The sequence below is a fragment of the Rosa chinensis genome, chromosome 1, assembly GCF_002994745.2.
Source record: "Rosa chinensis cultivar Old Blush chromosome 1, RchiOBHm-V2, whole genome shotgun sequence".
NCBI lineage: Eukaryota > Viridiplantae > Streptophyta > Magnoliopsida > Rosales > Rosaceae > Rosa > Rosa chinensis.
The window spans coordinates 17,307,032-17,334,154 of record NC_037088.1 but is presented as its reverse complement, the minus strand read 5'-3'; the positions used below and the strand labels follow the sequence as shown (position 1 = coordinate 17,334,154).

General features: G+C 38.2%; 3 protein-coding genes and 2 long non-coding RNA genes across 8 annotated transcripts; 3 read left to right on the top strand and 2 right to left on the bottom strand.

The window, feature by feature from the left end:
- Positions 1-448: 448 nt before the first annotated feature.
- Positions 449-1,120, top strand: LOC112202537. Its single transcript, XM_024343548.1, has one exon. It carries the CDS (start codon positions 449-451, stop codon positions 1,118-1,120), a length of 672 nt encoding a protein of 223 aa, XP_024199316.1.
- A 978-nt stretch (positions 1,121-2,098) lies between these two features.
- LOC112202527 (zinc finger BED domain-containing protein RICESLEEPER 2-like) lies at positions 2,099-2,881 on the top strand. Its single transcript, XM_024343539.1, has one exon. It carries the CDS (start codon positions 2,099-2,101, stop codon positions 2,879-2,881), a length of 783 nt encoding a protein of 260 aa, XP_024199307.1.
- Positions 2,882-5,980: 3,099 nt separating this feature from the next.
- On the top strand, positions 5,981-8,281 carry LOC112185249. The gene is made up of 4 exons (XR_005807606.1): positions 5,981-6,101; positions 6,917-7,078; positions 7,576-7,607; positions 7,989-8,281. It is a non-coding gene; the product is annotated as an uncharacterized LOC112185249 (long non-coding RNA).
- Positions 8,282-10,337: 2,056 nt separating this feature from the next.
- LOC121051998 lies at positions 10,338-10,913 on the bottom strand. Its single transcript, XR_005807734.1, has 3 exons — positions 10,888-10,913; positions 10,693-10,792; positions 10,338-10,587 (listed from the first exon to the last, which is right to left on the bottom strand). It is a non-coding gene; the product is annotated as an uncharacterized LOC121051998 (long non-coding RNA).
- An 865-nt stretch (positions 10,914-11,778) lies between these two features.
- On the bottom strand, positions 11,779-18,442 carry LOC112202517 (putative disease resistance RPP13-like protein 1). 4 transcript variants are annotated; one of them, XR_005806893.1, is made up of 5 exons: positions 14,164-18,442; positions 13,357-13,568; positions 13,019-13,115; positions 12,752-12,905; positions 11,779-12,060 (listed from the first exon to the last, which is right to left on the bottom strand). XR_005806893.1 is itself a non-coding variant. In XM_024343529.2 (2 exons), the coding sequence occupies exon 1, from the start codon at positions 18,251-18,253 to the stop codon at positions 14,177-14,179; it is 4,077 nt and encodes a 1,358-aa protein (XP_024199297.1). In that variant the 5' UTR covers positions 18,254-18,442; the 3' UTR covers positions 13,123-13,568; positions 14,164-14,176. The 4 variants fall into 4 exon arrangements, 1 of the variants encoding a protein (XP_024199297.1); XR_005806896.1 differs by having other exon boundaries at positions 13,037-13,115; XR_005806894.1 differs by having other exon boundaries at positions 13,357-13,517.
- Between the last annotated feature and the right edge of the window lie 8,681 nt (positions 18,443-27,123).

The following is a 27,123-nucleotide window of genomic DNA, read 5'->3' as shown; positions in this document are numbered from 1 at the left end:
GGCTCAGTTTGATCCGGATGATGCTGCTCTCATCTTTTCCATTCCACTTAGCAATAGGCAAGTCCAAGATAGGTTGGTTTGACACTATGATGTTAAGGGGAGGTTCACCACCAAAACTGCATACAAATTAGCTTATGAGCTAGTACATGATTCTGTTTTGGGTGCTACTACTTTGGATCTCACCATTTCCTTTTGGAAGAACATTTGGTTTGCTAAGGTTCCAGGTAAAGTTAAGGTACACATTTGGAAGGCTTGTTCGGGAATTCTACCAACTGTTTCTCAACAGTTTTCTCGTCACATTTATCTACAAGATGGTTGTATGTTATGTAATAATGAGGATGAGTCTCTTACACATGCCCAAAGGGATTGTCCTTTCGTGCAGTCGGTCCTGATCTCCTTTCAGGTTTTTACTCCCATCCTGCATCTAGTTTCTAATATTGCTTCCCTCATGGATTGGCTACTTGCATGTTCTGAAATCCTAGAAAAGGGTGATTTTGCTCGACTTCTCTTCACTTTATGGATGATCTGGAAAGAGCATAATAGGAGGGTGTGGAATGGAAAGGCTATGGGCATGCAACAAGTTGCCTTCCAGGCGTCCCATAATTATCACCTATTCCAACAAGCTGGTAGCTCGGTCTCATCATCTTTGAGGGTGGGGAGAGATCCGGTTCCGTGGAAGCCACCATCAATTGGTTGGTTGAAAGAAAAATTTGATGGTGCTTTCAATGGTCTCTCGAGAACAGGTGGTATTGGTGTGGTGGTGAGAGACTATATTGGTGACATCGTTGGAGGGGTTTGTATGCATGTTGCTTCTATTTCTTCACCGGTTGAAATTGAAGCCTTGGCCGCTACAGCAGCTTGTGCTTTGGCCGTGCTATTTCAGCTTGCTCCTATCAGTTTTGAAGGGGATTGTCTGCAGGTCATCCAAGCTATAATGGCTAGCGAGGAGGACACATCTATTTGGGGTCGGATAATTGATGACTCTGTGTTCTATTTAAACCAGCTACCTGGCTCTTCATTCTCCCATGTTTATAGGGAGTCCAATTCTGCAGCAGATAAGCTTGCTAGACTAGCTTTTTTAGTCAAGTTAATGTTTCTTGGTCTGGCTCTATTCCTATAGAGGTCAGGGGGTTTGTTGCCTCACATTGTATGCGCTAATTACTCTCAGCTAATAAAGTTTGACGTCTTTGTTAAAAAAAAAAAAAAAAAAAAAAACTCAATTCTTGTTTTCCTTTTCTTTTTGTCGGCGAACATATAGTCTCTATTTTGCTATTTGTTTCATTTACACTCTATTTATTTATTTATTTATTACTATCATATTGAAACTAAGTCGATTTTTTTTTTCCAACTAAATTCTAAATTCAAGGACTTTGTTGAAAGTTATATTCTATTTCCTTAAAAAAAAAACGGGTTATCACATAAACACATAGAGGTAATATGCAAGGAATATCTGGGTAGAAAAGAATTAGCAGCGAGTCAAACTCAGCTTGGTGCTAATGACTTGGATGAAAGTATGGTAACTAGGCACTGGACTCCAGAAGCTTGCATTCAAGCTACTATGGTTATGATAGTGATCGATGAAATGCCCTTTAGTTCCATAGAAAGACCAGGGTTTAAGTATTTCTGTAAGGTGGCTATTCCGAAATGGAAAATTCCTTGTAGGAAGGTTATAGTGAAATTTTTTTTGAAAATGTATCAGTCGAAGAAGGAAGAGCTTAGAAAGGAATTAAGTTGTCATTGTGTGTGCTTGACAACCGATACTTGGACATCCCTTCAAACCATAAACTAGATGGTCTTGACTGCCCATTTCATAGATAATGGGTGGAAATTGCACAAGAGAGTTCTAAATTTTTGTGTAATATCAAATCATCAAGAAGTTGCAATCGGAAGAATTTTGGAGTCATGTTTGAGGGCTTGGTCTATTGATAGAGTCTTAACTATTTATGTGGATAATGCTTCTGCAAATAAGCATGCCATAGATTGCATTAGGAACAAAAGGAACGATTGGGAAAAGAGTGCTATTTTTGGTGGGAAATATCTGCATGTCCACTGTTTAGCACATATAGTCAATCTCATTGTGAGGTCTGCCCTACATTTAATGGATAAATCTATGTCTAGTATAAGGAATGCAGTTCTATATGTTAGATCAAGCTCATCAAGGTTAGATGCATTTAGGTCTTCTATTGAAAAAGAGGTGGATGATTGCAAGAGGATTTGTGTGTTGGATGTTCCAACAAGGTGGAATTCCACCTACATTATGTTGGAAATAGCTTTAGAGCTTAGAAAGGCATTTGATAGGCTGAAAGATGATGAGGACAGCAAGTACACATCTTATTTTGATGAAGATGAAGAGGCTTTTGAGGAAGATGGTGAAGAGCCGGATGATTTTAGTGTTGATTTATCTGCAATTAGGAGCAGGGCATCTAGGAAGAGGGTTGGACCACCTAATGCCGCATATTGGGAAAAGGCAGTTGTGTTTGTCAAATTCTTGAAGGTATTTTACAATGTAACATTGAGTGTTAGTGCCACAAATCACCCTACCTCACCAAAAGCTTTCCATGATATTGTTTCAATCCATGTTGAGATTGAAGATCTGTTTTGTCAACTAGTGGACAACCATGATGTTACACAAAAGATCCTATTTCAGATGGCACAGAAGATGAGGGTCAAGTACCAAAAATATTTTGGAAAGCTTGGGGACATCAACCAACTATTGCTGGTTGCCTTGGTTTTGGATCCGAGGTATAAGATTCGATATTTTGAAAATGTGTGCAAGAAGATGTTGAACATGGAGGATTTAGTGATTAAGAAGAAGAGTGCTGAATTGAAAGAATTGGTTGTCTCCTTGACTGATCTGTATGCAGTTGCGCTGCCCTCATAGAGTTCACAAAGAACTAGATCATCTGAGGTGACTCAAACTGCTGGCAGTAGTAGATACACTTCAACTAGAGTTACTGACAAGATGGCAGATATGCTTGAGGAATGGGATAGAGAGCTTGAAGATGATGATGCAGTGGTGGTGAACAATGAGGTAGATAGGTACCTTCTAGACCCTATAGAAAAGCCTCCCAAAGGCACTGAGTTCAATATTTTGACATGGTGGAAGCTGAATGGTTCTAAATATCCTAACCTCCAAACTGTTGCCAAAGATGTTCTTGCCATCCAAGTGTCGACAGTGGCAAGTGAATCTACTTTTAGCACCGGAAAGAGGATTATAGATCCTCATAGGATTTCTTTGACTCCTAGATCAGTTGAGGCATTAATTTGCCTTCAAAACTGGTTGAAATAAGATTCCATTACCGGCTTGGCTTATGTTCCTACTCCAGAGGAAATGGAATGGTTTGAAGAAGTGGAACAAGGTGTGATAACTTGAGTTGCTTGTGTTTTTATCTTTCTATTACTTTCGATGCAGTTTCTAATTTGCTGATCTAATCCAATTGTTTCCAATATTTGTTATGCAGAACAAGATAAAGAAGAAAGGGAAAGGAAGGAGGAGGCAACTGCATCATTGATACCTTCAAAGGCTAGTAAGGCCAGCAGGACATCCACAACTTCTGATGCAGCTACGTCAACCAACAAAACTTCAAGAACCATCAAAGTGACTGCCTAAGGTGAGCAACTTCATTTCAGTTTATGGCTTTACGAGTTTATGCTTTGTTCAATTTGTTGTTCAGTTTCGGCTATTTTGATGCAGTTTCTAGTTTGATTATGGCATTATGCAGCTTTTGACTCATTTGTGTACTCAGTTCACTAGGCCAATAACCTCAACATACAACACTTTTTGCACAACGAAAAAAAAAAATTTGTTGTGTGATGAGGGAAAGTGAATCATACAACACGTTTAAAAAACTTGCGTTGTATAAAGTTGTTAAAATTCTGAAGTTTTTAGCTAGAAGGTCATTACACAACACTTACAAGAATAATTTGTTGTGTGAATGAAAAAAAAAATAGCTGCAGATTTCCCTCTTAATTTGACTCAAATTTGGCTCAAAATTGGTACTACATAGTACAACAGAATAATTATATCTGTTGTATGAGAGTGACATGCAAAATATCATACAACAGTTTTTTACTCTGTGTTGTATGATCAAGAAGGAAAGGTTTGGATGTGCCTATGTTTGCCCCAAAATAGCACTCATTCCCCCCAAAACCTATAGATTTTGATTGAAATGTATCTGGTGATTGATAATCCCACAACTGAATGACTTATTTGTGTTGTATAAACGAGTAATGCCTAACCTAGCGCCAAAATTGATACTTTGAGTTCACATAAGCGGGAACATTTAGAAGGCTGGGCCTTCATTCCATCACTTGTAAACAAAAAAAAAAAAAAAAAGAAAGCAGGGGTCATTGAACTCTCACGTTGTACTCTCTCTCTCTCCCCGTCTCTCCCTCTCCCCACATCGCTCCTCTCCCTGTCTCACTCTCAGTCTTCTCTCGCTCTCTTCTTCATCCAACTCTCTTCCTTACCCAGAAATCATAGTCTTCCTCTCTCTTTCATTCTGAAAGCTCAAATAGGGAAACCCCCAATCTCAGATTCCCCAAAATCAAGTCGAAACCTCAATCTGAAACTCAAATTTCATTGACCTAACTCTCTTCTTCGACAAACCCCAACCAAAACCATCTCTCCCTCTAGCTAGGTTATTCGATCTGGGAAATAGCGAAGGGAAGAAAACCTAATGGGTAGCCTCTAGGGTTCTTCAGATCTTTCAGCGTTGGTGATTGTTGCTTTCGTCGGTGGTTGCAACTTTGAAAGCAAGTTGTTTGACATCGCCAGATTTGGGTCAATACAACTTTGAAAGCAAGGATTTGGGTCTCTCTGCTTTCTCTTTCACGTCGCTGGCTTCATTTCCGAGATGCAAGAGATCACTCTCCAAGAAAATCTGCTCCGTCATATCGCCACAGAAATCGGAGCGGAAGCCAGCCACTACTGGCTCGGTTAGTTTTTTCCATTGATTTGGTGCTCTGGGGTTAATGGGATTCTTTGTTTTCCGGTTTTTGATATTGAGTTTTGGTTGATTTTGCAGGTCAAGACGGGAATGACAATGACGGAGAAGATATTGGCTAGGGCTTCTGAGAAACCCCAATTGAGCCCAGGTGACAATGTTTGGGTTAACATTGATGTTTTGATGACCCATGTTCAAGAAAGAGTTTGGACAGAATGCAAAGGTAGCTTCATTTTTCAGCTAATAAGATCATTGCATTGATCACCATATAGACAATGTATGGTGTATATATATGTATATAGGTTCTTCCTTTCGTTTAGCTCATAGTCTTTGTCATCTTTGTATTGCTGTGTGTTCTGTGAAGTTATTTAATTGCTACTTCATTGTTTTGGCATTGTAGGTTTGGGACAGAGAAAAGATTGTAATCATACTTGACCATTATATATTTACTACTGATGAGCGTGCAAACCGTAATGTGGATATCTTGAGGGAATTTTGCACAGAGCAGAACATCAAGTACTTCTATGATATCAAGGATCTTGGTAACTTTAAGGTGTGGATTTGAAGTTTAATTTTATGTCGATTTGCTAGTGTATATTTTCTTATGCATTATTCTGTTTTTGCATCAGACGTTAACTTTAGTTCACAATTTGGCAGGCTAACCCAGATTACAAGGGTGTATGCCATGTTGCTCTTGCTCAAGAAGGTCATTGCAGGCCTGGAGAGGTATTTTTCTTTAAAAATCCCACGATTTTAGGGTTTGTTGCATTCTCGTTAATAATATTACTAGTTCCTTCAATTTCTTCGTTTGCGGTTTTCGCTTAAGAAGTCTGTGTACGTACAAATTCAGTTCTTCTCAGATTAGCTTCGATTAAAGTAATTTTTGTAGTGGGTTTGTGTTTGCACTTTACTTGTCCGAAGTTTAGGACGTAGTGTTAACTTGTGTGCTTTGATGTTGATTTTTCTTTGTCTAATTTTTATCGGTGCTTCTGTATATGAAGGGTGCTAAAATGAAGGTCAGAAATCAACAAGGAGTCCGGTGATTTTCCAGTGAAGAGACCCACAGAGGAGGAAGAGACCGAGACTGGCAAAGAGCCGGATTGCATTTATGCTGTTATTCCTGGATGGACTCCAATGTTAGCCCAATGTGACCCGGTTAGTTTTTGATTACATCCACCATATTGTTTCACTGTAACATGTGTTTGGCTGCTCATAATGGTACAAATAGTGTATTTATAGCTAATGAGTGTTGTGGACGTGTATATGGATTTTGTGAATCATTATTTGTATGAGTTTTGGGTGAGAAATATTTGGTATTGAAGTAGTGTAAATATGGTTTTGCACCAGCCGTACATGTACATGCTTTATTACTATATATGTGCATCTTATTGTTCTCAATTTTGAGCAAAGAAATTTTAGAACAAATGGCATTAATACTTAGGATTTTAGGGGTCCTCACTCTTTGTTTAAGCTCTTAACTTTTCATATATCCTCGGTACCTCAATTTCAAACTTAATGCTTTGATCTATATGGTCGGTAAAGGACTGTACCCTTTTTGGTGACCAATCTGCAGCTTTGCACTTTTTGTTTTTCTATTGATATATTCTTATATTTAATTTAGAATTTGTTGTCTTATATTTAACTTTTTGCTGAATATGTTGATAAGTTTGAAAAACATGCTTCTCAACTTGCATTCATGTTAACAGAAAGGATTAGTTTCTCGTTTGAGGCCATTTCTGTTGCTTTCTCAGTAGTGTGGGATTTCTTTGTTCACTGATTGTGGACTTGTAGCTTCTTGTTTAGTGTTCTGAATATTTTGCATAAGCTGGATTCTTGTGAGTTTTTATGTCATATTAACTCATCTCTATGTATAACGTTTTCAAGAAATATGTTTTTGTCATCTTTTATTATAGCTCCATTGATTTTTTGTTGATATTATGCTTATGATGGTTGATTTCGATTTGCTGCAGAAATTTAACAGATTCTTCTGTGAAGGTCATAGCTGAAACTTGTTCTGGGTTATGTATGCTTGACCTAGTTAACCTGAATAAGCCGACAGATTCTACTTTAGGATATCTTGCAAATGGTTGCTGAGCAATTCAAACAATAAAATTTTGTCGCAATTCATTCAGGTGCTTCCCTAAGTTATTATTTTCTTGTACACTTTTACGTGGCTAGTCTTAATCCCTTAGATTTTTGGCGTTCGTTTCGTTATGTTCACTTTGGTCTTTTAGATCGTCACAAAATCTCATTGCTAGTAAAATTCATATCTTTTTTCCTCCCCTCAAGGCTCAAGCTGTAGTTTTCAAATGTTTAGATTCTCAGAGTGACGCTATTAGATCTTGCTGAAACTTTTCATCTGATGAATGTAAATTCGGATAATGTGTTTTGATGTTGATGGACTGACTTGTTCTCTATTAATGCAAAAAAAGTGTCAAAGGCACAAATCTATTCAATTGGGTGTTGGGGCCATTCATGTCCTAAGATATATTGCTATATATGAATCTGTAGCTCCTAATAAGGACGAATCTGTTGTGGCTTTTGTACAATGAAAATTAGAATTTCATTGCAGTTCTTAATTCTTTTCAGATAATTCAAGTAATTCATTCCATGAGCTGTTTACTTGTAGGAACTTAAAATTGGGAAAGTCTGCGTATTCAAGTAAGTTGCATCTTGTTCTTCATTAGAATAGAGAGGGCTTTGGACTTCAGAGTAGTTAAAAGTGTACATGGGTCATAATAGCTTAGTTCAATACAAAGAAAAAAGATTTAAAAAAAAAGTACCTTCTGATTTTTGTTAAGTATTTGGTGAATACAAAGAATTATTGCTTGATGCTTGCAGCTATTACAAGTTACTGATGCCATTAACACCTAGGATCCTAGGTATAATTCATCATACAAAACAGCCTTTGATGCTTCCAACTACTACAAGTTACTGATGCCATTAATACCAGTTTATCAAGCATGTACATTGAGATGTTGTTTTGTAGCAATAAGTTTGAACCTTATAAGCCATCTAATTTGTTTTCTGATGCTCTTCCAGTTTTAGGTTGAAGAGATAGCTGAGAAGCTTTGTGAATTACCTTGAGCAATGCATGTCACCGGAAAGCTAAGATGATAAAGAATTTGTTCAAGGAATTTGCCAACTATCAATGAAGACTTCATAAGAGGCGTGTTTTGGAACAATATGTGTATCAGCTTTTGAGTTCCCAAGTAGATAGGGCTTGTAGTTCCCAAGCAGATAGGGCTTGTACACTAGAATGCTTTTCTTGTTTTAATATTGGCTTGGATGATTAGGAAATGCTTCCTTTTAACATTTGAGTTTTATAGTATGGGTTGAATTACTCATTTGATAGTTTGCAATATGGTTTCTTTACAATTGATCACTGTTCATTAGGTCAAATAGAGCATTATCATACAACAAATTTTATATAATGTCAATGAAACGTTGTTTGAATACACAAAATTTGGATATTCACACAATGCATTCTTATATATCACACAATGGTTTCACAAGAAATATGTCTTCTTATTTACGCTCACACAACTGTAAAAACCGAATTATGTTGTCCAAAACTAAGCCACACAACAGTCATAGTCCAAAAGTGAAGTGTGAGGATAACTCATACAACAGAGAAAATAAAATGATGTTGTCTGATTAGCCTTTCATACAACATCTCGGAAACAACATTTGTTGTGTGAATGATGCCACTGCTATGTGATGCATGATTGCGCGGTAGCTGTGCTTGCCATATGCCGAGAGAAGACACAACACTGATAACAAAATACGTGTTGTCTGTTTGTGTTTCATACAACGGGTTTCCACCGTTGTGTCATTTTTCATCACACAACGCTCCGATACACAACGGAGATCATCCAAATCACACAACGATTTTGGTCCGTTGTCTGTTAGCTTTTTTGGCCTAGTGGTTCATTATTGATGCTGTTTGCCACTTTCATTCAATGTGGTTTTTGATTCTCTTTTGGTTTGCTTCTATTTTGGTTCCAGGTTTTGGAACTTGCTTCTGTTTTGGTTCCAAGTTTTGGGATTGTTTTGCGTCTACTTTGGTCCATGTGTTGGGACTGTTATGCTTCTGTTTTGGTTCCACGTTTTGGTCTCATGTCCAATTATACTATTAATGCAGGAATTCAGTTTTAAAGCAGCTCTCTCTATGGATCACAGAAGGATGCAATTTGGAAGTTGGAATGTGGAGTAAACTGGTTTATTGATTTCAGTTTGGTTCTTTTTTCATTGAAAGATGTTTATGTGCAAGACTGCAACATTTGTGGATTAATGCTTTGTGCAATGTAGTGATTGTACTGCATCAGTTCATTGATGGACTGTTATCTTTGTTTCATTGAAAGATGTTTATGTGCAAGAATGTAATATTTGTGGATTAATGCTATGTATTTAACTATTTCTGGAGATGGAACATTGAGGTTCATCAGGTGAGTAAGTTTATATGTGTTGTGTTGTAGTCTTGTCACTCTTGTGTAGTTGGGAAACTGTAAAACAGTTTCAGTTTGTGGTTTTGTACAGGAACTGAAAACATTTAGACAGGAACCGAAAACGGATTAAAACCGAACCGAACAGAACTGTTCGGTTCCAGAGCGGTTCCCACTAAAAATAACTTTGTAACCGAACCGGAATAAGCTAAACGGTTCTGGTTCCGGTTCCGGTTCCGGCTAAAAATAATGTTTTCAGAACCGATCCCAGGCCTACTTCCTGCACACGTATACGCGTGTGAGGAAAGACTGCGGTCGCACGTGTGAATTAGCAGTTTCTAAGAGGTACAATTTGTGTGTTCAAAAAATCGTTGGTTTTCCATGTGCGTTAGAAAGACCATGCTTGTACTTGCGGTGATTTTTTTCTTTTCCATTAACCATTGCTCTACTTTGCAACATTCAAAACATTTACCATACAATTTGTGTCCGGATCCACTTTTGGGAATGCTATACCATCATCATGATTTACTTTCATCCAAAAACATGTAAAATGAGTGTTTCAACGAATGAGAAGACGGAATTTTTGCCAAAGATTTCATTGAATTTGAAACAAAAATAGGGGGGGGGGTGAGGCTTTTGTCAAGTCCTCAAGTAATTCTAGCATTCACAGAGAGGGGGCGAGGGGCTAACCGAATGAGCCCAATTCAATTTGCAAACAATCAAATTAATTTACGAAAAAAAAAACTTATGAAGATTAAGCTAATGATCCAATTGGCTAAAAAAAAAATAGAGGATTTAAAATTTATATGCAACTACCTATTTTGGGAAGATTCATGTTGTCCATAGAGTTTGTTGATTGAAAAATATAGATATATTGTTCTGTTTTTCCTCAATAGATAAATGTTTATTATATTTGTAACGTAAGCTAGAAACCGTTTATTGTTTAGTTGCTACACTTAACACTACCATCTAAACCTGCACAGACAATCTATATTTTCACTATGTCATGTAAGTAGCTGCAGCCATTTGAGCAGCATGTCTTTCTATTCTTCTCTTTTCTTATGCTCAATACATTCTCTTAGGAATGAACAGTCCAGACTTCTCGTTACCCTTGCGAATGATGAACCGATTACCAAGCCAGGAATCACATGTCGGAGAATTAGAAAGCTCTCCTTTATGTTTCTCCTACATGTCCCCTGTTAGCAGCATGGAAACAAAACTATGAGATTCTATCGTTTGAGTTCTTTCTATATTATGTACATGCAGCGATTAATAAAGATGTATGAAATGGAGATTACAACCTAGGGCAGAAAGAGAAAGGGAACAATTTTTGTTACAATTCATCATTGAAATTTTTATTTGTTTGAGTCTTCCTTTCTCCCTTCCTTCACTCGCTGCAATCTGCATAGGAATAAACAATGTTAAGCTCTTTAATTAGATGTTAAAAATGAAGAGCCAACCAACGGAGACACCAATAATCAGAAGTAGATAAGTACCCCTTAACTAGAAACCAAGAAGTAATTTTGATGACTGCTTGAAGAAGTCCATACAAAATTCTAGGTTGAACACCTTTTCTTGCGTATCTTAACCAAAAACACAAAACCCACAAACAATTATTAAACAGGAATGTTAACATGTTAACATGATCGAAGCAAAAGACTAAGAATGTTAACATGTTTAGAATCGATCACCCTGTATTCAAGAATAGTGCAAGAACAAAATTAATAGAGCATAATTGATAATTAATAGAGGGAGAAAAATATACATTTCATTGATCTTTTCAATCGTTATGAGGAGAACGTCGAAAGAGCAGAATGTGATGGAGGCACCGAGAATTTCAATTTTTGCTTTTAGCGGGAGAATTTTAACTGTTCGTGTAATCCTCGCCGTCCGTGTAATCCTCACAACTGCTTGGACCATTACTCTTTTACCCTTCTTTCATTCAATTGATTTACTGTGAAGTTTGATAAAGAGAAGGGTATTTACAGGGTTTTAAGAAATTTAACCATAAGCCTTATTGGCTTAACAAATACCGATTTTTTTAATCGTCTGAGATGCATTGTTTTTTTTATTTTTATCTAAGATACATTGGTTGGTTTTGAAAAATTCATCAATTGCCAAATTTTTTTTTTGAAATTACGAATACCCACGTTTGGAGAAAAATTAATAGAAACTGGCTAATTTTATAATTGGGTAGCAAATAGGTTAATTTAGAAATTTTAGGATAGCAAATTAGCAGAAATAAATCCTATGGAGAATTGAACTACCGATCTAGTCTAATCCTAACCAACTTGTTTTTGCATCAAAAAGTGGAAAACCCACCGAACTAAAACTGGATCAGACCCACAAAGACCGAAAGGACACAAAATTGAATCCATTATTGATGATACAATTACAACCTTTACTTACACAATACACTCAGAACGTCACCTTTGCACCATAGTTGTCAAATTGTCAATTCTTTTCTATTCTATTTTTACTCTCATATAATCATACGACTGATAAGGAGCACGAAGACTTGCAAGAACACACTAAGAAGTGACATCAATATCTGTATAAACACCAAACATGCTGGGTGACATATCAGAAGTTTGTGATACGTACTATGCTCCCCTGTTAGTGCATGATGCTATAAAACACGGCCAAAGATATATTCAGGCGTTGCTCTCCTGCAGTAACAATTCCACATTAATCACTATGATGATTGTTCAAAGTATCAAAAACAAGTGCAGATTAGTATGTAAGCGATATGAATGATCCTTATAATAATTTTATTTTTAAAAGCAAAATACTACATAAGTTTAGGTATAATAATCCTGTCACAGGAAGCAATATTTCACGCTAACCACTGTAAATAGACATGAATTATGGTTAAGCAGACTTTTGTGAGTTTGTCTATGAAAAGATAAATAGTCTGTGATTTAATAAAACTTCTGTCATATCTTCAGTAAAGTAGCTTACTAGGCACTCCACAACTCGAAAAAGGTCATAAACACACACAAAGCACAAAAAGAAATGCAGAAGTACCTTCCTCAGTTCTGAACTCCTGATTAATAAAGAAAAAAAAGAATATCTTAATGGAGGCACCTAAAAGGCAAATCAAAAAATTGACTGGCTTTAGGCTTTTTTTGTACAAGAAAATATCAGCGCGCTCGACGTAGAAAAGGATTTTTGCAAAGCAATTTGTGGACGGCAATACGTACATTCTCTTGACTGCATGTTACATCAAGGTTTGTTTTATGATTTGGATAGACACACCAATAGGAAGAAACAGATGTACATAAATGACTGAGCTTGATATTCTAGAGTGACAATGTACTATTGGTACTGTAAACAAAAATAACAGAATATGTGACTTACCAGCGCTCAATGATTTTAGGCTAGAATGACCCTCTTGGACCTCGGCTCTTGAACAACTGCACACACATACATTCTTCGGCTTTTCTGTATTGAATAGCATTTTTTGACCGAGTGATTATAAATACGGCCAAGATGAGGATACTATCATGCTTTCCTGCGGTAAAGAAGTGACATTTTCCACATCATTTATTTGACATAAGCCGTCCAAAATTTCAAGAACATAGGTTATTTATATGATACAACAGAAAAAGGAAAATAGTAAAGAACCTGAACAACTGCACATACATTCTTCTGCTCTAACGCCCTTTAAGAGTTCCAGTGGCCCCGACAGCTTCAGCCCCAGTTTTCATATGCAACAGAGCATCTTAAGAATAAAAAAGGAAAGGTTAGCTTGGGATTTGCATGTGAAGTCTGTATAAGTTTGTATAGATGATAATGATGATCAAAAACAGTTCTAATTAGTGCATATAATTTTTAAGAAGTACAATTAGTGCGTGTTACACAAATAGTACACTCAATCTCACTCTATTAGTCACCGACTACCTGAAGCAACCGCAGATAATCCAACTTACTCAAGAAAAGAAATAACAGAAGATTGATTTTACCAAAAAAATTTGCTCCTCTAGTTCAGAAGCCTTCTCTGTTCCCACAACCGCACTAAACCAGCTGACCTTCAACAATTGTGCAAAATCCCACAACAAGCTTCAAGAATCCAGTTTTTTGCAGAATCACTTGATTCTTACCAGAACTTCAACACCCTGAAATGCTAGAGGCATGCTTAAATAACTCATTGGCCATCATAATCTTGACTGGCAATCTGCAGCATATAGAAAAGAAACGCCTGAGCTTTTGACCTACTATTTGTATGCAGTTTAAGTACATGCATAGTGCATATAGTCTATCTAACTAGTTATCAACATTCAATGAATTTATGCTCCTTGTGTACAATTTGTTTAAAACCAGATCAAAAAATGTGTATGAATTTCCTAAACAGAGGACATGGTCATGCATGCTCTCCTGCAGCAAGTATGTCAAATTTTCAACATTATTCAGTAGGAAAGGGTGCCTGATCACATAAAAGATACGTTAACAGAAAAGTTAGTGAAGTGCTTTATATAATTTCTATTATTTGTCAGTTTTGTTTGATTTACCTAAAGAGAAAAACAGTAAAGAACCTGGAGAACATGCAACTTGCTCTAACACATTTTTCAAAGTTCTACCAGTCCAAAAAGCTCCAGCATCAGACTTCATTATTACACTACAGAGACTTGCTATACAAAAGTGAATGAAGAAAGGTTATCTATCATACTAGATAACTTTAATCCCCGCATGCAAGAAATAATTTATTGTTCACATGCATTATCATTTTTGAGGAATGATATTGTGAAGAAGGTTGAAAATATTGGATATACCTGGAGGGACGAACTATGAACTTGGAGTTGTTGTCTGCACATTATCTTGAATCCGTATGTATGGAATGTGGGCAATCGAGGGCCAGAACCTTCCTTTACCAGGTTTACATCTCTTGCTTAGAAGCGGACAGTGGTAGATAGTAAGTTGTATAAGTGAAAGAGGCATACCCTCATATGGAATGGATGCTAGCTTAGGACACCCCTCGATTTGAAGAGATTGGAGAGAGGTTAGAAGTTGGAAGCCCTTGGTGAGTTTAGTGAGATTTGGGAAGTCATGAACTGCCAGTTGAACTAGAGATTTCGGCAGAACAATCTCATTCTCAGGCGGAAATGACACCAGATTTAGATCTTCACCACCAACTTCAAGTTCTCTAAGAGAGGTTAGTCTGTATAACCCCCAGTCGAAGAGTGGCTTACAGCTCTTGACATGTAGAATGGTAAGTGATGTTAGATAGAGGGGAAAACCCTCTTCAAGAAAGGATGCGAAATCTTCAGAGTAAGAAATCTCCAATCGCTGAAGGGATTTGAGGTGATACATGCCTTTAGGTAAGGTTTCCAGTTTAGTGCAATAGCTTATGTCAATCTCTCTCAGGTTGGAGACACTTCTAGGAAAACCTTCTCCTGGAAAGGAAACAAGACTTCCACAATCATAAATACCTAACTCTTGAAGATTGGTTAGGAGGCATAGGCCCTCTGGTAAATGTTTAAGACTTCCGCAATGCCAGATCCTTATATATTCGAGACAACTGCTACCATGGAACCTACTAGCTATCGACTGAAGTTGTTCACAATCACTTATGTGAAGGTATTTCAGCCCCTGGGGTAGATGGCCTCTAAATGATAAAGACCTGAGAGATGAGCACTCCTCTATACTCAAATACTCAAGACAAGAGACCTCGTCATGCATCAAATAAAGAGAACAAGATGATGGAGAAGCATTAACCTCCTCTTCTAATAATGATTTGAATTTTTCACATAACAAAATCTCTATTCTTCTTAGATTTGAAGGCATCTGGCGCCTTGCAAAGTGCACAAGAGAACTGCACTGTTCAATCTTTAACTCTTTTAGAGAAGGTGGCAAATCAAACTCTTGGAAAGAAAATAGAGTTGAGCAGTCATATATGTGAAGCACTTGAAGTGATGCAAGCTGTTGAACAAAGTGGAAGTGTGTGCTGCCTCTGATGTACAAACAACGAAGAGAAATCTCGTTCTTCCAGAAAGATGTGAGCTCCTCACTGTAATTAATAGTCAAACCATCAAGCTTCTTTAATCCTCTCAGAAAGTCCTTTGTATGGAGTCTGAACTCCGAAATATAAGATGGCTTCAAGGCCTCCAGCAACTGAAACTCAGATACACTTCCATCGACCACCCCTTTGCAATCACAAATATCAAATCTCTGAAGTTGTTTATAGTTGGCAATGGAAACAACCAACTGCTCGCATCCACGAATCACAAGCTCTGATAATAAAGCAAGATTCTTGGGTAACCTACCCTCCAACTTTGGACATCTGGAAATGGAAAGCATTTTTAGGCAAGGGAAAGCTCCAATTCCTTGATCCCGTTCAAGTGAAACCCACTCTTTCCAATCTTTCATCTCCTCAAACTCAAGGATCTCTAACAGTGGAAAGGGCAAGTTATCATTTCCATAAAACTCTGGACCAACACTTTCCACCCTATACATTCTTTTTATAATAAGCTTTCTAAGAGAAGGCAACTGACCAAGTGGTGGCAACAAACCACAGTTTTTACAATCCTCCAACCTTACAACTGTCATATTAGAGAATAAATGATGTCCCATCCATGTTGAAAATTCCAAACCACCGTAGCCCTTGATACTAAGAACTTTGAGCTTTCTATGAGGCTCTAACATGTTGAGCAGCTCTAGTTCTTTTTCTCCTAGGCCACCCCATTCTAGTAGAAAAGCCTCAAGACCCTCCTTGCTAACAAAGTCGGCCCTCTTTGCATCCTCAATGTCATTCACATTCTCCAATCTTGAAAGGCGCAATGTTCCTCGAAGATGCAATAGGGGCTCTATCTCTCTTATCCCCGAATTGCTTCCTCTGCCCACTACAAAATTGCACAGTGTTTGCAAATTAGTCAACTGACCTAGTTGTGCAGGCATTCCTTCCAACAGAGGTGTATTAGAATTGCTCAGATGACGAAGATTAATTAGATTCTTCATGTTTGTAGGTAGTGCCTTCAAACTATAACAACTCTCTAATATCAACGTCTGCAAATTGTAAAGTGTGCTTGCTGATTCAGGCAAACTTGTTATTTCTGTGTGAGAAAGATCCAGGTACCGCAGAAACTTCAATTCACCAATGGAGTTTGGCAGCTGACTTATACGATAACCATTCAAAGAGAGCACCCGCAAGTATTGCAACTTTGGTAGTAAGCCAAGAGTAACCTTACTAGTCAAGTAATTGCATGGGTCATCTGAAATTGTAAGTGGTAGGAAAGTCCGCAAACGGTGTACCTCAGAAACAGCACCAAATCTTTTAACCCCATCATACCTCCCAGTAATGTAAGACAAATGACGAGACTTTGGAGAACAGCTACCATCCAGCTTATCCTCCAATCGAAAACAAATTTCTCCTGCAACCTTATGTGCCATATCACTAACAAGGTTATGCATTACGTATCTTGAATTTTTTTTGCTCGATTTTTGAAACAATGACCTAGATAGTAGCTCACTGAAATATTCACTCGCTACATCTTCCAAATGTCTACTATCTTCTGGTTTGAGTGGTTTCTCAATCAAGCCCTCTGCCATCCATAGAAGGATCAACTGTGTCTCCCCAAATTCATAGTCCTTTGGAAGTATTGAGCAATAGGCAAAGCATCTTTTCAATTTTGACGGGAGATAATAATAACTCAATTGTAAAACTGGAAGAATGTCACTCTTATCTGAAAGCCATAATTTGTTGTCCAACATTTTTTCCCATTCAGTTATTTCCTTACAACCAAAAAGGCCACCAAGAGTCCTCGCTGCCAGGGGTAATCCACCACATTTTGCAATTATTTTCTCCTGAAGTAACCTGAAATTTTGTGGTATGCCATTGTCAACATTAAAATAGGCATGTTGCTCAAACACTTTCCAACAATCATCATTTGATATACCCATCAAACTGTGAACTTCAGCGGCTCTCATCATCTTGGTAACTTCCACATCCCGTGTCGTTACAATTATCTTACTTCCCGATGCTCCAACATGAAAGGGGGATTGCAGCATCTTCCACTGATCATAGTTACAGGTGCTCCAGACATCATCTAAAACAAGTAAGAACTTCTTACCTGTTAATACTTTACACAGATGATTCTGGATGTTACTGAATTGGTCCAAATCACAATGCTTAGACGTGACTGATTCTAGGATTGCTTTTGTTACCCTCAAGACTTTGAAGTCATTAGACACACATACCCATATCTTAAGATCGAACTCTTTGAGGATGTCACTGTTATCATTAATTACATACTGAGCAAGTGTTGTCTTCCCAATCCCAGGCATGCCAACAATGGCAGCTACCTCAAAGTTGGCATCATTAGGGTTGTTTCTTAAAAGAAATTCAACAATCTTCCCTCTATCACTGTCTCTTCCAACAACAGGCACGCCATCTAACACACGTGAACTTGGTGGCCGACTCTTGTCTGGAATATCCCCAATATCTATTAAACCGAGCCTGTCTTTTCGTTCAGATATTTCATCTAATCGATCAGTCATTTCCTGTATTTCATGCTTCATATTGAAGTGCAATTTAAGTCTAGGAAAGAGGCCCCGTACCTTACAGACTCCAGCCTGATTTGGCTTATTCACTTTGCGTCGTAACATTTCAGTGTAAAACTTGTCCAGGATGTCCTCCACATCATAAGCCAAGTCTTTGAGATCATCCAACCATAGTTTCACAGCCCTGCTTGTTTGTTGCTTCTCTTCCGCATCACACAAGACCGCTTCAATTGCAGACAATGTTTTCTCCCATTTGTTCACCTTTTTTCCGATTCCCTCTTTTCCTAAAGAGGCGATGAAGGCGCGAAGGGTCAATTTCTGAAGCAGCACCCGAAGGAATGCTGCAAGAAGGAGCTCGGCTACCATAATTGGGTTTTTTTTTTTTCCGATCACAAAGGAAGCAACAGATGGTTCCAATCAAGAGATTCGACCAAGCAAAGAATTCATGAGTTCTTGGGTGAAAGCTCACAATATCAACATTCACGTCTCTGGTCAATGGAGTTTGGTGATAGGCCATATTCATCCAAAATTATATAATCAAGTTGATTGGGATATTCAAAGCAAGTTAACCAGAGTGGCAGAGTATGACCAACGTAAGTTACGACGAAAATACATTGGAAGACTTCTTTATCCGATGAATAATATCATATTATACGGTAATTTCTTCCACATTTCAAATTTGTAACTTAACTAAATAATTTTAATTTACTTAATTCCGGTAATCCCGGACTTTTCTCTTAATTTTTTTTTTTTTTGTTGAAACATGAAATTTTATTACTAGAGGTTAACCCTCAGAAAATACAACGAATATAAGTACAGTAGATGTCCATTGTGGTTCATCTACAGACATGAAGTTTGGGAATCATAAATGTCAAGGTGCACTTCCCAGCACTTCCCAAATAATCATGTCAAAAAATACATATACCCATTTAATGGAAAAGTGAAAAAATATCTTCACTTCTCCTAAAAACTTTCATTTATTGGTTCATTTGGAAATGGAGGAATAAGGTTGTCTTTGATCCTAATTTTGCTATGCCTACTTGCCCTTTGAAAGTTATTTGGAATTATGCTGATGAGTGGACTGGGGCCAACCTAAGGAAAAATGCTGATTATGTCTATAGCAATGTTTATCTTGCCTGGCAAAAACCTGCTGACAATTTTTACAAGTTGAACGTGGACGGTACTATGAGCTCCTCTTCTGGCAAGATTGGTGCTGGGGGTGTGATCAGAGACCATTTTGGCAACTAGATTAGTGGATTTCAAGTGAATTTAGGTGTTGGGGACATCCTTGATGCTGAGGCTTGGGGTCTGTACTTTGGGCTTAAAATGGCTGCAAGCTTGCATCTGGTTCTGCTGTTGAGTCTGATTCTGCTGTGTTGGTGCAGCTGGTTCAGAGTGCTGATCTTGACAATCATCCTCTTGGTTCTCTTCTAACTAGTTGCCTAAATCTCATGAACAACATGGGGGATGTTCATATTAGGCATATTTTCAGAGAGTGCAACATGACTGCTGACGCCTTGTTCAAAGATAGTATTAACCATGAGCTTGGTTTCATTACTCTTGATGACACTCCCATTCATGCTGCTCAACCTTACCTGGATGACATAGCCTCTGTGTCTAGAGCAAGAAGAAGTGTTTACTCCGGTTCTTAGTCTTTTTTCTTTTTTTTTTTGTGTTTGGGTCTGCTAGGCCCCATCTGTAACCAAAAAAAAAAAAAAACTCTCTACTCCTGAAAAAGTCTATTAGGAGATAAAACCATGACCAAACATTATGGTTGGACTTATCCACAAGGGAATTGTCTTCAAATCCTATCAACATGCAGGTTCTAGATGACTGCTTCCAATTACACAGGTAACCTTCTCCAAAGAAACTACTAGCATCCAACCGCTCTTGATCTGGAGAACTACAACACTACTTACAACTGCTCTTGCCATCCCAATGCAATTTCGCAGCATTATCTCTAGCATATGAACTCCGCCATCACACTACCTCATTATCTCATATTTCACCAGTGTATCATGCAAGAAAGAAAAAAGTCATAAGAATCAATACACCAAATCCTGTGACTAGCAAAAAAAGGGAAACCCAAAATAGAGTATACAGACAAAGAAACCTATAATAAAGAAAATAACAGAACTCAAGACAAAGTATACACCAAATCTGAAGCAAAAAAATTGATAGACAAATGTAAAATTTGACAAACAACAAAGAAAACTACCCACAATTGGTTACCAAAGTGTAGAACATGAGAAGTCCATCTTGAGTAACTCATTTAGATCTGGAAAGTGTTAAAAATAATTTGAGGAAAGATGCCAAGGGGCATAAACTGCAAGCATGAGTGCCAAAGCACTAAAAGGGCTCAAGACACTGCAAAAGCATATCTTAAAAGCCAAAAGGTGGATCGTTGCCCACAACTAAACAATTATCGTCCAAAGAAGCAGAAATTCTCAACATGAAAGACATTAGAGTTCTTATGAAGATCAACTATGTTGAAGCGTCATTGGATTAACAAGAAAATTATACAATCAAGTCAAAGTAAACAATCAACACAAAATGGGAAAGGACAAGAAAAAAGTGCAAGTCACGGTCAAATTGGACAGAGAAGAGCCAAAACTCAATTGGGATCAATGCAGTACCCACAAAGATTGCCCACATTAAAAGACCCATGACAATTTGCCAAACAAATGTGTAGAACCAAAAGAAAACAGAACTGAGAAAGATCGCAATTGAAATTCCAAAAATATATATGGTAATTGCATGGCATCTATGTGGAAAAGGATCCGAATGATTCAACATCAAAATCAAAAGTGGAACAAGGATGATAGACAAATTTGGTTGTGATCACAGGTGAAGGCGGTGGGTTGAGTGGCGGTTTACTGTGGGGAAGATGAGAGAGAAAGTGGGTTGGGGAGAGTGTCTGCTATCCACCCGGGGTGGATATCCCCATGACTACTTGACAGAGCATGTCCTACAATCTTCGCTTGTCTAATGAAGACTTAGTCATTGACAAAAACAATGTGTGGCTCAGTAAATTTGTTTTACTAGCAGCACGTGCGATCGTTTAGCAATCTTTGAAGCAAGGATTGAAATCGAAAATATCCCTGAAATTTCAGCGATATTTTCAGTTTTTCAACATCTCGATATTTAACAAGCACTAAAATATCGAAATTTTCACCGATATTTCGGCGATATTTTTTTTTTTTTCACTAAATATATATATTTTTTTTCCAAAAGGGGCAAACATCCTAGGAAAAAAAAAAAAACTAGCCAGCATCGCTGTCACTGAAACTCCTAGCTCGAGGAGATCCGACAATATCATCTAATAGAGCTTCAATGATCAAAGCTGGAGGATCATGAAGGATGCATATTCCTTTAGCATGAAGAGTATTATTCTTGACCAAAAGATCAGCAGCCTCATTGCGCTTGCGATGAATGTGCTTGAACTGAACTGACTCAAACTCATTTACAATCTTCCTGCAATTTATAAACAAGGTTCCCAAAGGATGTAGCTCAATATTGTCATTATTCATGAGATTCACCAATATAGCAGATTCAGATTCCATTTCCAACTTCATAATGCTTAGGCTTAAAGCCAATTGAAGGCCATGAAAAAGGCCCCAAGCCTCAGCTTGAAGGACATCACCAGAACCAATGTTAATCATGAAACCACCACACCAGCAGCCTACATCATCCCTTATAAGGCCCCCAACTCCAATAGCACCATTACTCATTCTTGAACCATCAACATTGAGTTTATGCAAACCAATAGCAGGCTTAGTCCAAGAGAGCATTTCAACAACCTTATTTTGCACTTTGTTAGGCTTCACATTTGCCCTAGTCCATTCCTCAACATAGCTAACCATAGCTTCAGGAGGATTGTAGGGATAGTTTCTTAAACACATTATTAGCACGACTCCGAATCAGAAGCCAAAACATTTTTCTTCTCCCTTCTTGTTGTGAAATCCTAGAAGCCTACCCTAAGATCACCTCATGCGTGCCACCATCTCTGCGCACGGTTTTGGAAAGAGAACCACAAGGCTACAAGGAAAGGAAGAACAAGAAAATCAAGCATCAAGAAAGCACCAAATAAGTTTTAAATTAAAGTTCCTATTTTCTGTACTTTAATTTTATCTTCTTTTTCTTCGGGGACTTGCAATCTCCCTTCTTCTACATCCCACCATTCTGTAACATGGGTTCGATTCTATAAAAGAGGGATCATGGGGATTCACTTTATACGAACTAAGAGCGTTCGTAAACCACGAAAAAAGAGCGTTCGTGAGCATCGAAATATTACAGACTAAGAGCGTTTGTAAGCCACGGACTAAGAGTGTCTGTGAGCATCAAAATTTGACCATTCAAACATCATTGTTTTGGTCTAATCCAAATTTCTTGAAAATCGATTTCTTGGTAGCATTAAGGCTCGAAAATCTTAATATTAGTTTTCATAGAAACATTGACTTCGAAACTAATCCGTTCTTGTTTCTCCTTTTCAGGATGTCAAACTTGAACAAGCTTGATTTTACTCCATTGGATTCTACAGGCACGGGATATTTCATGTGGGCTCATAATGTTGAGCTCCACCTAATTACCCTTGATTTATTGACTACAATCCAAGAGCCTTGTTCTGAAGGAACCGCTCAAGACTCTCAAACTGAGATAGATAATTCTAGGGCGCTTACCCTGATGAAGTGCTACATAGAGATGGCACTCCAGTTTGAGTACATGAATGAGGATAGCGCTAGAAACCTTTGGATAGAGCTTCGTGAACGTTTTTAGTAAACATTCACCATCTTCCGAACTTAGAAGTACGATGGAATAATCTCCGCTTCTCTGGAGTGATAACTTCAAAATAGAGAGTACGAATTTCACTCCCTTATTTTAGTAATCAAACCAGTTTAATTCTGATTCATGAACATTAGACCACTAGTAAACAACATCAATTGTAGTCAGTTGCATTCCTATTCTAATTTCATATGATAAGTAAACAGCTTAATGGAAATGAAATATTCTCATATAGATTCCTTCATTCTCCCGTTCCAGTTTGTCTCCAATTCATGATTTTTTTTATTCCAGATAAATAAACTTATCATTATTATAAAATGATAAGACTAGTCTCTTAACACACGCTCATACATGTATCAATTGGCTATTGTTATGTGTAAATTAAATTTTGTTTCCATTTTGAAGTCTTAATACACATTCCTTATATATATATATATACAGAGGCGGAGCCAGAATTTAAAGCAAACTGGGGCACAAATATAAAATATCAAAATATGAAAAATCTCTATTTAAAATTCTATCTATTAAAATGATGATTGTTCTCAAAGATATTTCATATTTTAAAATCGTTTCTAAACATTTTCCTTATTTATACTACTAAAATGTCTTTCTCAATAAATGAAATCAAACGATCAAGTATCAAATTGGAACAAGATTTTATTTTTCTTGTAAACACATTCAATATAAAGAAAATATTTTATAATTAATCAATCCATTCAAAATTTGAAAAATACAACATACCAAAGAAACAACAAGGTTTGATTTTTCTTTTAAAAGTATTAAATAAAGAATTTTTCTTTATAATTAATTAATCCATAGACCAACTAAGTTACTTAAATAATTAAAACAAAAATGCTGAAGCTAAGGAGATTCGAACCCTGAAAGTGTTTCAAGACCAACAGCAATCTAACCGCTGCGCCATGATGGCTACTTGGGATATATGTTAACTTAATTTGATTTATATGTAAAAAATTAGTGGGTCCGGTGACCCACTGTGCCCCTATGTGGCTCCACCACTATATATATATATATATATATATATATATATATATATCATCTCTGCAAAATTTTAGCCAAATTGATGATCTTTAAGGCATTGATGACTGCCTTAAATCTAGTACAGTTCAGGGTGGACAGATTCTGTTCATCTATTAGTTTAAGAGAGTTAGATACCTTAAAGATCATTAATTTGGAAAATTCTACAATGTGTTAACGTATGACATGCATACAATTGCCTTAAAAGTGGTCAAATGAGTCCTCAAAATAGTAATATTAGTCCTCAAAGTGGTAACATGAGTCCTTAAAGTGGTAAATTTTCTTAGTTACCACATGAGTCCTCAAAATAGTAATATTAGTCCTCAAAGTGGTAACATGAGTCCTCAAAGCGGTAAATTTTCTTAGTTTACCATATGAGTCCTCAAAATAGTAATATTAGTCCTCAAAGTGGTAACATGAGTCCCTAAAGTGGTAAAAATAGTTGATGTATGAGAAATGTTAACATACCATAGCTTTACCCCATAATTTGGCTGAAATTTTACAGAGATGATCTATACATTAGTTACCTAAAAACTGAACGGTCGAGATGTGGATATGAGACCGAAAAGTGACCCTAAACTCCAACGTCGCACCTTAATTTTAGAGCGAGGCCTCACTCTGGATAGGATCTGTTTATATATATATATATATATATATATATATATATATATATATATCAGGCCCGATCAAGTGCAGACGTCGACGCAGCAAGCGGCGACAGCGGCGTGGGGCTTGCAGGATGGAGACCGGAGGCGTCCCGAACAGTTTTGGGCACCGTTCGAGGTCGAAGGAGGTCGGGCTTGCCGGTTTCTAGGCAGCCACCTCACCTGCAACTGCAGGTTCTGTGCAGCACTGTAAAACCCGTCGCAGGCGACTCCACCCGACCGTAGATCCCTCCAGAAAGCTGCGTCGCGCCGTCGCAACTCGATCGAGGACGGAGCAGCGATGTCCGCACTTTTTCTGGGTTGCGGAAGTCAGCTCTCGAACGGCTCCGTATAATATATATATATATATATATATATATATATATATATATATACGGGCGGGTTCTAGAGAGGACGTCCGCACTTTCGTTAAAGTGCGGACGACGCTGCTGCAGCAGCTTTCAGGCGGTGACGGGGCTTGCTAGATGGAAGCCAGAGGTCGGACGGACCGGTCTGTAGTCGATGGAGTCGCCGTCGGACGTGGTTGCCGCGCTGCCCAGAAACCTGCAGTTGCAGGTGAGGTCGTTTCCCAGAAACCTGCAACCTCGACCTCCTCCGACCTCGATCGCTGCCCAGAAGCATGTTGGGATACCTCTGGCCTCCTTCCGGCAAGTCGCGCCCCCGTCGCTGCCCGAAAGCTGCTGCAGCAGCGTCGTCCGCACTTTAACGAAAGTGCGGACGTCCTCTCTAGAACCCGCCCGTGTATATATATATATATAGGGCCCTTCCACTAAGGGATCTTTTTTTCTTTTCTTTTTTCTAGGGATAGAGCATTAGACCAATTTTTCGATCACATTTCGGCATCTCAACCGTTCAGCTTTAAGTCCTAATGTATAGATCATTTCTGCAAATTTTCAGCGAAACCGGTGATCGTTAAGGTATCAAACGAGATTAAATCAACGAACGAACCAAATCTGTCAAACTTGAACCGTTCATACTTATAATCTTAAATCGTCATTTTGAATGTCTTAACGATAATCAATTTGGCTGAAAATTTGCAGAAGTGATCTGCACATTAGGACCTAAAAACTGAACGGTTGAGATGCAAAAATATGATCGGAAAGTTGGTCTAATGCTCTATCCCTAGAAAAGACCAAAAAAACGAATCCCTCACTAGAAGGGCCCTGATATATATATACACACACACACAAATTTTATCCAGAGCGAGGTTGGAGTTTAGAGTCACTTTTTAGTCTCATATCCACATCTCTACCGTTCAGTTTTTAGGTACTATTGTATAGATCATCTATGCAAAATTTCAACCAAACTGATGATCATTAAGATATCTAACTCGCTTAAACCTCGGGTTGGGCACAGTCCCAGACGGGCATTGGATTTGCAGGGACTGGGACCGGGACCGGCTATCTTTCTTCTGGCCGGGCTTGCAGTTTCAGAGAATGGGGACCGGGCTAAACCCGAACCGGGACAAACGGGTCGGTTTTTTGGGGCTTACGGGCTTTTTTGCCCACCCCTCTCGCCGACAACCATATCTCCAAGCACCTGAGCTTAGCCACCTGAATATCAATCCCTCATTCCAGAACCATCGAACCAAAACATCAATCAAAGACCATCCCGCTCCACCATCTCTCGACCTCCTCCACCCGCTCAAAGACCCGATCCGTTTCCTTCGCTTCCCCGAAACAACACCAACCAAATTCTGTTACAGGAATCCTCACTAAGCACGAGACTGTGAATGAGCAGAAAGAAGAAGAATCGGGAAAGCCTGGTTTCAATTTCAATGGAATTTAAATCAGAATAATTGAATTGGTGATGTTCTGATGAAATTGGAAAATAGAAAGCTAAAGAGGATTAGAGGGAAGGGAAAGAGGAACTGAGGTTACTGAGGAAGAAGAAAGAAAAGGGTTCTTTACTTCTTTTAGAAGAGTTGAGAGGCTGGGTCCGCTGGGATTTAAGCTGGGATTGGAAACTGAGGAACTGGCCAAACTGAAGGAAGAGGAAGATGAGGAAGAAGAAAAAGAAAAAGAAGTACTCGGGCCCATAGAGGGAATAAGTTATAGATAATTGATATTTTAATGACACATAATAAAAAAACATATATATCTATGATATTTTACTAAAATATTCGGCCCCAACGGGCTTTAAAAAATTTCAAAGTCCAGAACCAGGACCGGCCCGAAATTTATATATATGGGCCCGGGCCCTTAAAAACTTACAATTTTTTTAACAAAACCCTGACCAAACCAGCCGGGCCGGACCGGTTTTTCGGGTTTACGGGCTCTTTTGCCCACCCCTACTTAAATTAGTGGACGAACTGAATCTGTCTAACATGAACCGTACTAACTTTAAGGCAGTTATCAGTGCATTAACGACCATCAATTTTGTTGAAATTTTGCAGAGATGATCTATACATTAGTACCTAAAAACTGAACGGTCGAGATGTAAATATGCGTCCGAAAAGTGACCATAAACCCTAACCTCACTATATATATATATATATATATATATATATATATATGGGCGGGTTCTAAGAGAGGACGTCCGCACTTTCGTTAAAGTGCGGACGACGCTGCTGCAGCGACAGGGCGGCGCGACTTGCCGGACGGAGGCCAGAGGTATCCAGCATGCTTCTGGGCAGCGATCGAGGTTGGAGGAGGTCGAGGTTGCAGGTTTCTAGGCAACGACCTCACCTGCAACTGCAGGTTTCTGGGCAGCACGGCAACCACGTCTGACGGCGACTCCACCGACTACAGACCG

Coding starts and splice junctions, on each gene's coding strand:
- LOC112202527 (XM_024343539.1), top strand. CDS start 2,099: ATGGATAAATCTATGTCTAGTATAAGGAATGCAGTTCTATATGTTAGA.
- LOC112202537 (XM_024343548.1), top strand. CDS start 449: ATGGATTGGCTACTTGCATGTTCTGAAATCCTAGAAAAGGGTGATTTT.
- LOC112202517 (XM_024343529.2), bottom strand. CDS start 18,253: ATGGTAGCCGAGCTCCTTCTTGCAGCATTCCTTCGGGTGCTGCTTCAG.